This window comes from Mya arenaria, chromosome 4 (genome assembly GCF_026914265.1).
Source record: "Mya arenaria isolate MELC-2E11 chromosome 4, ASM2691426v1".
Classification (NCBI taxonomy): Eukaryota; Metazoa; Mollusca; class Bivalvia; order Myida; family Myidae; genus Mya; species Mya arenaria.
The window spans coordinates 1030306-1044343 of NC_069125.1; the positions used below are offsets into that span (position 1 = coordinate 1030306).

The 14038-nt window shown below is 34.3% G+C and overlaps 1 protein-coding gene across 1 annotated transcript; it reads left to right on the forward strand.

Moving 5' to 3' along the window:
- Positions 1–2757: 2757 nt before the first annotated feature.
- On the forward strand, positions 2758–11934 carry LOC128230138 (solute carrier family 28 member 3-like). Its single transcript, XM_052942178.1, has 11 exons — positions 2758–3292; positions 7526–7670; positions 8460–8651; positions 8937–9098; positions 9336–9461; positions 9607–9755; positions 10357–10525; positions 10821–10964; positions 11166–11282; positions 11556–11736; positions 11830–11934. The coding sequence occupies exons 1-11, from the start codon at positions 3003–3005 to the stop codon at positions 11862–11864; spliced, it is 1710 nt and encodes a 569-aa protein (XP_052798138.1). The 5' UTR covers positions 2758–3002; the 3' UTR covers positions 11865–11934.
- Positions 11935–14038: the final 2104 nt, after the last annotated feature.

The window sequence follows — 14038 nt, forward strand, 5'->3', positions numbered from 1 at the left end:
AGAACTGTTTGTTTATTCAAGTAAATAAAGTAATCACCACACCCAGGACCTGCAGTATGGCTTAACCAGCTCAATTGACATCATGGTTTGAGTTCAAATTGCTGCAATTAAAGGCACATCTAGATATCAGAATTATTCAAACATTGTTTTAGCAACCTAATGAATTACCGTTGCGAAACTATTTTTTTTTTTAGATCTACAAGGACGGGTGAAAAGTATGAACTGCAACACCTTTATACATGTTGCCTATATTGCCTAGGAATTAAATATTTTCTAGGCACTCCAAATGTTACAGTACTCTTTTATTTGGAGTGCCAGAAAAGAAAGCTTTTTAATTCTACTTTTAAAGTCTTCTTTCTGTATGACACATTGGACCAGGAGGATCATGAACCTACAACCTTTTGCAACTAATGATGTAGGGAGCTATCAGGACAGTTACAGAGGTCAATACAAGAATGGCCAACCCTTTGTATTTATTGAGCTATCTGATACATACAAATTAAGACGGAGAAAATAATTCTTCATTTTTTTCCAACTACTTCCTTAGCATTTTGAATGCATTCTGACATACATGTTGTTGTGGTTTAAAGATGCTCTGTCCAAGGGGTGACAGGTTTTCTATATAATACTAATAGGGTTATTAGTACAGCTTTTTGAGGTAGTATTCGACTCGAGTGGATTTTTGCAGAAGGCGCAAGCCGAGTGAAATCAAAATCTGCAAAAATCCACGAGAGTCGAACACGTCATTCTGGATCAAAACGCAGAACTTATAACACTTTTATTATATACATTACTGGTTAGATCACTTAAAAGCCACATGTTTTCATAATAAATGTCATTTTACGGACGCATTGTTTGGTTTAATGACGTCAACTTAACACTGTGCAACGATACTTGTTATGAAGTGACGTCACAAGAGTGGAATACAGCAGTATTGCACTGGAGATGATTACAGACTACTGTATTTTGCGATAGTCTGTATTGCCTGTGGATTTATGATGGGTATATAATAAAGAGTATTATCATGTTTGGTATTCCATTCTCACTAGCAGTGTGATTTACTTCTGACACCGTGTTATGAAATTTGATGGTCAATGTATTTAAAGACAATGCAATGTTTCATACTTTTATAACGATATACATCTCATGACAGTTAACACAACTTTGCTATGTACAAATGTCTCCACCAGTAATAAGAATAATATAAGACAGTAGGCAGAGCCAATTATATTCATCAGCAGCTCTTAGTTATCATAGTAACATTTTATTAGAATGGAATACCAAACGAAAATTAAGAGGGAGAAAATAATGATATAGAGATGTATAATATCATTAAGAGGCCCTTTACCAAGCATTTTATTATGAAGATTTGGTTGATTCTTGTCCTGGCCCAATGCCTAGTTTTTTTCTATATATTTAAAAAAGTAAGCTTAAAAATGTTCTTTTTATTTAACAAACATTACTGTCAGTTTAATTAAGGCATGGCCGCATTCAGCACACTTAGTGCTTTAATGTATGCATGTGTTTTCAGATAGGTAAAACTAATGCAATAACATTATAAATCATAATGCACACTGTTTGGAAATTAAGAATTATGTGTACTTTGGTTATCATACGTCAGCCACGTAAATTACTTGGTATAAGTCTGATTTTACGACATTGAGAAATTCAAAAGAACTATGACTTTATCTAATTTAACCCTCCCACATAGCTTTTCACATTTTTAAACTAGCCCATTCAGCAGTGAACCCTTGTGGTGTGAGCCGATTTTTCAATGCTTAGAACATAGTTGTCAACAGTCCCCTAAATGAAGCCCTAGTCCATCAGTGCTTTCAGCACTTTGATTCTCTTTGGTTCCAATCTCATCATATCAACTAACGTTGGTAAACTCACGACCTTTACATATGAAATTATGAAAAGGATATGTTGTCGATCGTATCAGCTTATTATCTCCTATGAAGGTATGCTAAGTAGGATTTAAATGCGTTCCGCTAGTATCATCTCATATGGAGGTATGCTATTAAATTGAAAATAAAATGCATTCCGTTTGTATCATCTCATATGGACGTATGCTAATTGACATTAAAATGCATTCCGTTTGTATCAACTCATATTAAGGTATGCGAAGATGCATCCCGTAATTACCTTCTTAGATCATAGCATGCTAAGTGAAATTGAAATGCATTTCGCTCTAATCATCTCAAATGTGTGTTCGCTAAGTAAGAATGACATTTCTTCCGTTAAAAGGTAAATTAGTATATACTATTTGTCACTACTATCGAACAATTGTCTGAAACAATTTAAATTTCATAAAAAACATTTTCAATTACAAGATACTCAAATTTTGAGCATAATGAATGGGTTTAATGTGTTAATTAAACGTAAAAAGTAGACAATGATTGTTGCACTGAAGAACATAATTACAACACAATTCTAAAGCGTGTTATTTTACACATAAAATGTTATGAAAGGTTAAACAATATATCTGGACTACAATAGATAGAGTGCATCGCAGTTTACGCAAATATTTCAGAACATGATCATAAATGATATCACATTCTACTTATCAAGAGTTGTTAATGGTAGTCACGCCTGGACATATACTGAAACGCAATGGTTAATACTAATGAAGTATCTACGGGTAACAATCGGACTAGTGATAAAATTACAAACCTACAGAATGAAAGTTCAAGTTCAGATATTTATGGATGCACTCCTTTTACTGAACAACTAACTTCAAAAGAAAAACTGGAATTATCCATGCTGGATAACAGCGAAAGAATAGATGGAAAGTGTATAAAAAGCAATGTAAATTCAGTAATTACGCAAGACAATGCTTTTCGGGCTACAGACAAGACCAAAATTACAGATGAAATAGACACTGACTCTTGTCAATATCGTGAAGTCAGCCAGAGACTAAAAGAAAAGAAACACTAAAAGAAAAGAAACACTCAAAGAGTTCATCAACCTCGTCTACAGAAATTGATTCAGAAACTATTGAAATGGATTCTCTACGGCAACTACGAAATTGCTCCTCCAAACATCATGACAAATTTGAGTTTGCATTCAGAGTGTTACTCTTGATTGCCTACTTCGTGTATTTCGGGTTTGCTGTCTCCTATCATGTTGGAGATGAAGGATCGTGGCGTTTAATTGTTGCTACGGTTTTTGGTATATGGCTCATCGTCTGGCATTTCTTGAAGAGGACGCACTTCTACGTGATACTCGTAAAATTTAGTGAGAATGCTTTGCATGAATTTGCAAAGGGAAAGAGAAGTCTCGTAGTAAATTGGTAAGTTCAATTCTGGTTTTACTAATAGTTAACAGTTTAAACCCACACATTTAAATAGTTCTCTAACTTAATAAAATTCATTGATATAGCATATAAATAACCATTCTTTCTCATTAATGACGTATTCTTTGTGCACATACAATGGAAATTTCAGGAACAAGCCGAGTAGCCCAAAATTCAAAACTAAGCCCCATTTAGTGGCACGTGACAGGGGCCAAAACGACAATGAACTAGAGAAACAAACGTATAAACACCACATACAGAGATACAAACACCACACACATACCACACACGCATCATAAAAATTACGTTCAAAGTTCACATAGTTCACACTCTTTAACGACTCGCTTAAGTGACATTAACGGTAAAACACCGTAGAAAAACAACTATGGTTTTCAACTTATGTAAACCTAAAAGAAATATTTCGCACGGAATGGACAATGTAATTTAACTATAAGTTCCGGGTGGAGATTTTTTCCAGGCGTACTTTGAATAATATGTATTTTAGTGTAAGAGGCGGAATCCGGTCGGGTTCTAGGGGCGAAATATGTAAATGAAGTGGGACGGAATTCAAATAACGGGCGGATTTTTAGGTTACGGGCGGATTTTCCGATATAGACTGCATTTCGGTGGAGTTTCAGTTAACAGGCGGAATTTCAGATTTAGATGGAATTTCAGTTACAGGCAGAATTTTAGATTACGTGCGGGTTTCAGATGTAGATTGGATTTTAGTTACGGGCAGAATTTTTATTTACGGGCGGATTTTCATACATACGTCACATGGAGTTTATTGAATTTTGATTTTATGAGCGCAACAATTTACAGGCTAAAAACATTTAATGGACTTAAAAAGACAATGTGAATGATCTCTTTCAGCTTACTAAATTTAATCTGCATTTCAAATTTAAATCAATCATTAATTAAGATTAAAAATAAATGTAAACAAATAATACAAGCTTAATATTGTTAAAATTCCATAACGAAAAAGGAGTAAAACTGTAAGAGCTGTACAACAACAGTTACACCAAATTAACATATTGGCTATAAAACATACTTCCAGTCACTTGTACACTTCACAGTAGCATGGGTACTTCCCTAGTGTTCAATCGATTATTTGTTAACCGGTATCGCGCACACGTGTTCCTACGGTGGCACAGAGGTGACATCCGCAAGACTTAGTAACTTGAGTCAACACCATAGTAAATTGTGGCCACATCCTACTAAGTTGAGGCCATACCTTTGTAAAGTTTGACCTCACCTAAGTAATATGTGGCCACAACTTAGTAACTTGAGGCCACAACTTAATAAAGTGTGGTCTCAACTTAGTAAATTGTGGCCACGCCTAAGTTTGGACAATCAAAACAGCCGTTTATTCCCTGCCGCTTTATGGTTATAACACATTAAGCACCCCTGATACTATTTGAAACACTATTTGTACCAAGTAAAAGTGCATAATATGAACGAAGACATGGAATGCCTTATATCATAATTTACTAAGCTGTGGCCACAATAAAAAAGTGTTGCGGATGTCACCTCTGTGCCACCGTATGCTCCTCTTAATGATGGCCTGATTTAAATCTACTTCAGGGAACGTCAGGACAGCATTTTCTGTAATATCACTTACTCTGATAACAACAATAACTATTTTATTAAACGGAAATTTTAAACCTTCCTATTATAAGATAACCGAAAGCAATAAAGACATTATCTTTTTTTGATGATATAAAAAAGACACTCACAAACAACACATTATTTAATTCAGAGTTATGAAAAGAGTGCTATAATGCTGAATTATTTGAACGGTAAACTAAGTCTTAGGCTGATTATATATGTCCTCCACGCAGTTCGCCAGTTCAGTAATGGTGAAAACCTGGTCTAGGAGGTCATACATCAATAATCAGTTGTCTTCTTTTGCCCTATTTCGCATTATATTGAATAAAATCTTTATATAACATACATGGTACATGTTTACGTTTTAAGAATTTAATCGAGAAAGCCATTAAATAACTTTGCTGCGAAATATGTTGATGAAAATGCAATCGAATTCTGCGTGTGAAAAGTGGCTCCTGAAATATCAAGAAGAAAACATGTATGTGCAGTTATTTTGTTTTAGTATGTTTTTATTTAAAGATTGATTTTTTTAAAAATAAGGCCAAAACCGTTATTCCATCATAATGCAGAACTTAATTATCATTCTGTTGTGTATATGAACATATCAAATGAACATAATAATAAGTAAACTCGGCAGATTCCGGCAAGCGTCATTAAATCGACAGCAATCGTATCTACTCGGAAACTTTCGCGAAAAGCCGAGGGTTAATGTTGAAAGCTTTTTTCGCTGCACTTATAAATTTCTTAACGAAGTTTGATGATTGCAAGATGTCCACGAATTAAAAGATAAACAAATGTTTTTTGGGTGAAAATTATATTACATGTAAGAATATATATAAGGTAAATAGTCGTTATAAGTTTTCTTGGTAAATATTCGAGTTATCTGTTATGAATGTTCATGTATATCTAACAATAAGCGTTTCCGAGTAAGCATCTTGAGAAACACGAGACCGGAAAAAATAAAGGTCAAGGTCCACAGAGGCAAATCTAACCAGATTGGTCTAAAATAAGGCGAGTTTTTATAAACAGCTGGATTTTATACTCTAACGATAGCCCATGATGCTTACCGGTGAGTCAATTATTGTAGCACAAAATTATCCATGATAGCCTCGAACCGAGTGCAAGTTAATTGTTTATAGCCGTCTGGGCCGAGTTTAGTTCAATAAGTAACTGAAGTTATAATATTCCAAAAAGTGTAAAGAAACGTTTTATGTGGTATTCAACGGTCATAGAAACTAAGTTTCACAATATATCATGGGGTAATGTTTTTTTCTCTTTATGTTTTTGACTTACCCTTTTTAGTTTGATATTTGTGTTGCATCCTTCATTTTACAAGGAGTATGCGGTGTACAGATAATAACATAGAATATGTTCTCACCTTAAACCACTGTTATGTGAAATGTAAATAATATAGGGAACAAAACAATTCAATAATTTTTCATGACTTTCGGATAACATAGGAGTTTTGTCTGATAAAGTTAGAATTTACTCTCCAATAAAATGTTTAAGTAGGATAATCCGCCAAAAAGGTTGCATAGAAAAACGTACGAAATTCCGTGTCACACAATTGCTAAAGTATATAAATACGCCCGTAATTTGTTTTAGCCTGGAACTTCCAATAATGTTACGCCCACAATTTACAAAAAACAAGTATAGATTTTGGAATAGAAGTCATTGATTCCGTGCCAACTACGCCCAAATTCATCCCGGAATCAGACCTTTTCTTTCGTACGGGAAGTCTTATCCTACAAAAAGTTAACTAAAGATTCCGTATGTTCGTCACAGTATGTTTGCATTTTAGTTTTAGTAATTTGTTGTATATATAGTTTGTGTAAAAAGTAAGACGTTTTCTAAAACAAAAGCCTTAACCTAATAACAACGTGTTTTTCGGACTTGTTTGTCAGAATGTACTACAGCTATTATTTTAAGTGGAAGAAGAGTTTTTTTATTTGTTCAATTCTTTGGTCTAGCAAAATGACGCGAACATGCCTTTACTCCATGTTTTTTCTCTTACAGACAATTAATGTTTGTAGAGAAACAAATCAATAATTTTGCAACGAATCTCATTATTATAATTGATGCAATGGTTATCATGATATTACCATAGGTTGAAGTGATTTAGATTGTTAAACATGCCTTTGACGCGATAAGATTGTGATTAACAAGTTTGATGTTTTGATGTTGGTTATCACCTTTTGACTTCCATCAAAAGATTGATCATTGTTTTTTGTTATTTTCAAAAAGGATGTATAAATATCGAAAACAATGTTTTGTATGAAGGATACCGAGTTTAATTTGAAAGAAAGATGCTGCATAAAACACGGCATTTCAACCCTATAAGACGATGGTAGATCTCACTAAATATTTTAGCACCAACAAATCTTTAATATGTTTATGTGTTCAGCTATTAAATACACGGTCATCACCTTTGTTATCAGTATTTAATATTTTCCATATATGCATTATTTAATTAGTAATAAAAGGTGTATCACTCAAAATTTATCTTTGTTATACAGGTGTATGTGTTGAATTTGAATAAGAGTGTCACTTTAAAGCAAACGATTAATTCCACCCTTCATTGTTCCATATCTGATCAACCATCTTATCATAAATTCGTTTCAGGTTTCTTTATATAGCGATGGTAGCGTTTATGGTGATTTATGTAGTCAAGTTTGTTGCTATGAAGAATCCAGAAAATCTCAAATCGCTGATTGGTCTTCTTGGCTTTCCTCTACTTATATTTGTATCTTCAAACAATAGGAGAAAGGTTTGTTATTTTGGATATGTTCATTTAAAATTGCGCTCTTCAATTAGCAAATCTTTACGAAATATGATCGAGTGTTGACACGGTAATATGAATTGATCTTAGTAAAACGGTGGAAAATACCGGGGCAAGCTTATAGCATAAACGGTAACAGATTTCCACTTGAGCGAAATTACGTAAAATTATGCAGTTGCTTTGGGTTTTCGATGTATAATGATGTGAATTTTGGATGACTGGTAATCCCATATTATTTTGGTACCATTACAAGAGTAGAAAATACATCTGTAAAATTTATAGGGAAACAAACATTAAAAACAATCATTTTGGACCTTTGGAAAATACAAAACAGGCAATTCGTTTAACTCAAATGAAGAACAAAATTGAAGCAAACTTTATCCGTTATGTATTTGAAGTCACATATTTAACATACTAGTAATCAGTAAGCTATCTAAGTATTAACAAATGCTATGCCATCATGCTATCAGTTACAACAACAGTTCAAACACAACACGAACAACAGTTGTGTTGTTCTTTTTAATACTCTTAATGCAATAAAATTATGCATGATTTATTTCAGTTCATGTTTCACTTAGTGATAAACCTTTCAACACCATGAGCCTCAAATGAAACATCAAAAACCTATTACAAAGTCAGCAGTCGGCAACGCAAATTGCATTGAAACTTGAAATATTGCAGACTAAAATGTTATTCAAAATGACGTATATATGTAAACTACAGGCAACCGATTCTATTCTGTTAGTAGTAAATCTCCTAAGCTGTATTCGTTTTAAGGTTAACTGGCATACCGTATTCTGGGCCATGACGCTGCAGTTTATCATGGCCTTGTTGATACTCAAGACAACTTGGGGCGCCTCCATCATCCAATGGTGTGGTGAACGACTTCAAGAGTTCACAAGGAACGGAAGAGCTGGCAGTTTGTTTATGTTTGGAGAGAAATACACAGACCATCCATTTGTGTTTGGAGTAAGTTTAAATATAGATAAAAATGTGATTACCATTAAACACCTAGCGTTCAAAGCTTAAATTTAATAACATCTATTAAAGACATGTGTTTTCATATGTACACATAACTGTCATGATCAACATTTAAATGTCAATTACTGCTCATGATAAGAAACGCGTTCAATATTTATTACTAAGCAAAACGTTTTGTGTGAAATGCTGACTTTTTTATAAAACCTTACATTGTGTTAATGTTTATTATTTCCATTGCAAACCGGCCACTTTTGACTCATGTAACCGTTCCAGGCATTACCTCAGGCGATAGCGGTTATAGTTGGTATGTCGGTGCTCACGTACCTCGGTGCAATTAAGTTCATCGTTGAAACCGTCGGACGGTGCCTGGCATTCTTCTTAGGAATCAGTCCTGCAGAAGGGATAAATGCAGTTGGAAATATTTTCTTACATGTTGTAAGTATTACGTGATAAAATAAGTCAATTTTAAAAAAAATCTTAACATATCACAATTAATTATCGACGAGCTATTGCTGCTTTTCACAATAATTTATATCCCGTACTTTTCTTACCTTTTATTTGCAGTTCTTGTTGTGTGTTCCTTTACAAACTATTGTCTTTTTGTTGAATGTTCGAATGTTTCTTAGAATGTAAATCATAAGCACTTGCTCAAAACCGCCGTTGCATTTTCAGCCTGAATCCGCGATGTTAATTCAAGAGTATATAGCCGATATGACCCCATCTGAACTTTTTGTAACCTACGCTGGAGGCTTATCTACTGTTGGCGGAACAGCCCTCGTCATCTTTATGGCCTCAGGGGTTTGATTCTATTTTTCTATTAAATTGATCTATATCAGGACATTTAATAATTATGAAATCATGGTGTACACTTATAACTTATAAAGTGTTCCCTTGTCGCCTTTTTATACCGTTTCATCATTGTTATGTTAGCTTTCAATTCTAGGTACCTGCTGCACCTTTAGTGGCGGCCTCGGCCATGTCCGCTCCCGCTGCCCTCGCTGCTGCCAAGCTCTCATTTCCGTCATATGATCAAGAGGAAGTTCCCATTCCATCATATGAAAGCAAAAATAGGGAAAAACCAAGTTTCTTACAGTATGCACTTTTTATTTCAAATAATAACTTGGGTCTCTTCATATTTTGTGATAATCGGATATATAAGAGAAGAATTGTAATGGAAGCACATTAAATAATATAACAGATAAATACAATTAAAACGAAACTTCAGAGGCTTACTTATACAGGACGGCACAGATTTGTTAATTCGAATTAGCATTTACATTTTTACGTCATCGCGCCGGTCTTGCGAACGTAGTTTAAAGCTACGATTTAATTAGTCGGTTGAAAAAACAACAAGGCAAACAATTAATGTTTGGATGCTTTTCAGTAGTTAGTTCCACGTGATATGTGCAAGTATACGCCAACATATGTTAACGCATTCGTTTGCTATCATTTGATAGGTGATTGACAAGTTATAAACATTACACTTGATTAAAAATTCACTAAATGGAATAAAATGAAGTTAAAGTGACGAACGCTAAGCGATTCACTTAACAAGCTCAGTTCATTTGCAAATAGTAGAATTAGAGTTTAGTTTCTTACGTTGAACAACCGTTTTTCCTGTTCTTTTACTTGAGCAGTTCTTTCAAATATTCTGATCAAACCCTTGTATATAAATTTGAGAACATGTTTGCAGAAAACCAACCTCGCTGATGCACAGTATAATAATTGGCATAAATCAGAGCGTTGTCCTGATGTGCCAGGCTGTTTTCTTCATTATGACTTTCGTCATCATTCTTGAGTGGATCAACAACACCCTTATTTGGTTTGGTGACAGAATTGGGGTAGAACAAATGACAGCAGAGGTAAAATTAAATCATCGCCTTTTTGGTGGAAATTTGGGGATGTTGTCTGTAGGTAAAGACTTTTGGTATCCAATGTAACTATGATTTCTGTTAAAAGTGTTATCTTATTCATAATTTAGTCCATTTTACGAGCGGCAACAGACTTCTTAAAGTTGTTATTTAATATCACAACAATTTATCTAGTTCTTAAAACATATTATCTAGTCAATGATGGATGGCAATGCCAATTTTCACGATACATTATTGTTTCGTAACCGACACATGCTATACATATGCCTTTTTCATTCTGTTGTAGTACCTTCTTGGATATATTTTCTATCCATTTGCCTACATGATGGGCACACGAGTCGATGATTGTCTCTTTGTCGGGCAATTGTTGGGTATCAGAACATTTAGCCTTGCTGTTGTGGCGTATCCTAAACTGGGTCCCATTATGCTGGTATATGTGTTTTTTTTCAAGTCGCAAAGTAGGGAACTGCTTTGAAATATTAAGTGAATTATAAAATGAACGTAGAAGTATGTTTCTCACCGTAATTGTCCTTCACCTGTTGTTTTTTTATAGTAATCGTTTTTCAAAAATGAACTTCTGTTTTGATCTTAGCATCAATATTGAACACGGAACTATAATTTCTTGATTTAGAATGGACAAGATTTTCGAGAATACGTTGCTGCGAGTCCAAACAATACATGGTCGTGGGTTGGTAATGATCTTCTTCTTCACGAAACAAATACTACACTAGTCGGAGGAGTTATTGACGTAAGTTGGTTTTGTATTACTTTGTTTGGCAAATATCAAAATTAAATTCTATGAACTGGATTTGTTTTCCTCTAAGGAAAGCTATAACCGTTCTGAGAAAAAAAAATAAAGCTTAAACTCACTGCATCGTACAGTGAATACCTTTAGCGGAATTCTGTTTAAGTGTTTTCATCAATCACAAAATCATTTCAAATACATATACGTGTAGAGTCACATTATAATGTGTATTTTCAGCATTCAGTAATTGTTATATACTTTGATATCTTCTATTAGGCTAGATCCGAGATTATTGCGACCTACGCTCTTTGTGGTTCTGCTTCGTTCGCCATCATGGGTCTGATCATTGGGTCATTCGAAGCCATCGTGCAACACCGCATAGGGGAGATTACTCAAAACATATTCCGCGCATTACTTGTTGGAACTGTGGCCAGTTATCTAACAGCTTGCTTTGCAGGTAAATAATTCTTAGTGTTTTAACAAATTACCATTTCTGCTTTGCACATACTTGGTGAAATAGCACGTGACATAATTTGAATTTGTTTTTCAGGATTACTGTATGAGGGCGAAGTTGCTTTTGAGTAAAAGACAAACTTTCAATCTTTTGTATTTAATAAACATTGCTTGATAAAATGAAATAACTATTAAATCTCAGAGAAAACCATGTACATCAGTGTTTGTACTGAATTTGCCTTGTATGAATGTTTGTTAGTATTGTGTATAGCTGTATCCCTAAACACTTAGGTGTTTCGAATCAAAATCCTTGAAAGTCAAAGATTTGGAACGTCTTTTGTTTTTATTTCTCGTTTTCGTGATCCAACCGTTTCGTATGCAAAACACACTGATTTAAAAACGTTTAGTTATAAAGAAATATATACAACATCAATGAAAGTTGGTACATACAACCGCAGCAAGTGCATTTCATTAAGAGCATTGGCAAATTTAATTAAAAATCGAGCATTTACATCAATTATATACACTTAAACAATGTGGCACATACACTTATCTTATACAATGTTAAGATGATGATACTAAGGGCTCATACAATGTTTAATCATAAAGACGTCAATTTAAATATTTAAATAAAACTGTATTGATAGACAGGGAAGAGAAATACCATGTTATTAACAATCATTTTTGCATAGATAACAATTGCAAGTATACCTGTTTTCATTGCAACTTTACAAAATAATAAGACAAGATCTGACTTTTTAATAAGCATCATGAACATATAGAAATCAAACAAGTAGAAGTTTGATTTCACTGTAACGCCTTACAAGTGTTGTTTTAATGATGATATTGATAGTCGTAACTTATTTTAACCGAAGAGAATATTGAAAACATATATATATTTCCTACAAGCCATTTTGAAACATTTTGTATATTAACTGTATTGGCGGTACCAAAACAAAGAAAAGCAACGAACAATGGAGTTCATATACAACATATAATTTCGTCAAACTACCCGGATAAGTAGAATAGCTGAGCCATTCCTCATGTTTTATTTCATTATATAATACACGGTAAAATTATTTGATACAATTGTTGACCAATATCTTGTGCATCTTTTGCGAGGGAAAAAGTCATGGCGGAGGTACCGTTCATGCTGATGCGTGAAGAACAAATTGCGTACATTAAAGTTGAAGCTCGACAAGGAAAAAGCGCATCGGATATTCTAAAGCGCTTTAAGAAGTTACTTCAGAGTCTCTACTCGGGTGTAGTACTATGAAGCGATGGTGCGAGAATTTAGTTCGGGGCGAAATACTGTAAACAATAAGCACCTGTGGAAGGACTTTGTCTGCGACAAATAATGGAAGTGTTGAACACATAGCAAAACTGCCTAACTCTGATAGACGAGATACACATGCGATGAGATAACTTATGAGTTGGACATGAGTGACGGGTAGGCATATCACATTCTGGCTAAACACATGCAAATGAGGGAAATCGGCGCACACTGGGTACCCTCAGAAATGGAAAACTCATGAACGTGGGAATATCGCTCTCTCCCTCCTAAAAAGGTACGATGAAGAAAGCGATGAAATTTTGCAAAAAATCGATGCTATTGATGCAACTTCGATGCGATCCTTTAAACCTGAACTGATGCGACGGAGTAGCGAGTGAAACACCAACAGCTCACCAAGACTCGTAAAATTCCGCCCAAGTCAGAACCGTCTCAGGATAATGATGATATTTGCATAAAATTTTCGCGGCATTTTTACATCACATATGGTACCTCTGGGTAAAACAGTAAATAAAGATAAACTTGCCAATATTAATCACCGTCATCAAAAACAAAAAGGGTCGTCTACTTGTCAATTACGACATACTGATAAAAGTTAATGTTCCAAAGTCAACCGCTCTGAAGGATTTATGCAGACAATAGTATTCGAACCTGCATTTGAGTTATTAGACTGTTTCGGCGTCTGCCATGGACCATAAAGGCAATAAAGATTACCTACTGCTCCAATACCCGTGACCTTCAGTTATATCGTCTTCTGTTACCAACTTGTGTTTTATACCATTTTTTGGAAGACGATGAAATAACACAAATGTATGGAAGCGTTATCATAACGGCAACATACAATGTTGTTACAATGCCTTTCAGGCAAAATGTTTTACGACGAATTTACAGAACTGAATTTGACAATTTTCTTGATCGATATAAGACAGAGGATGCAATATGTAAATTTTATCTCACCAATCAGAAATGTCAACATAGTTTCTACACTAGGAAAGCTTTAAAAAAAACATATTTT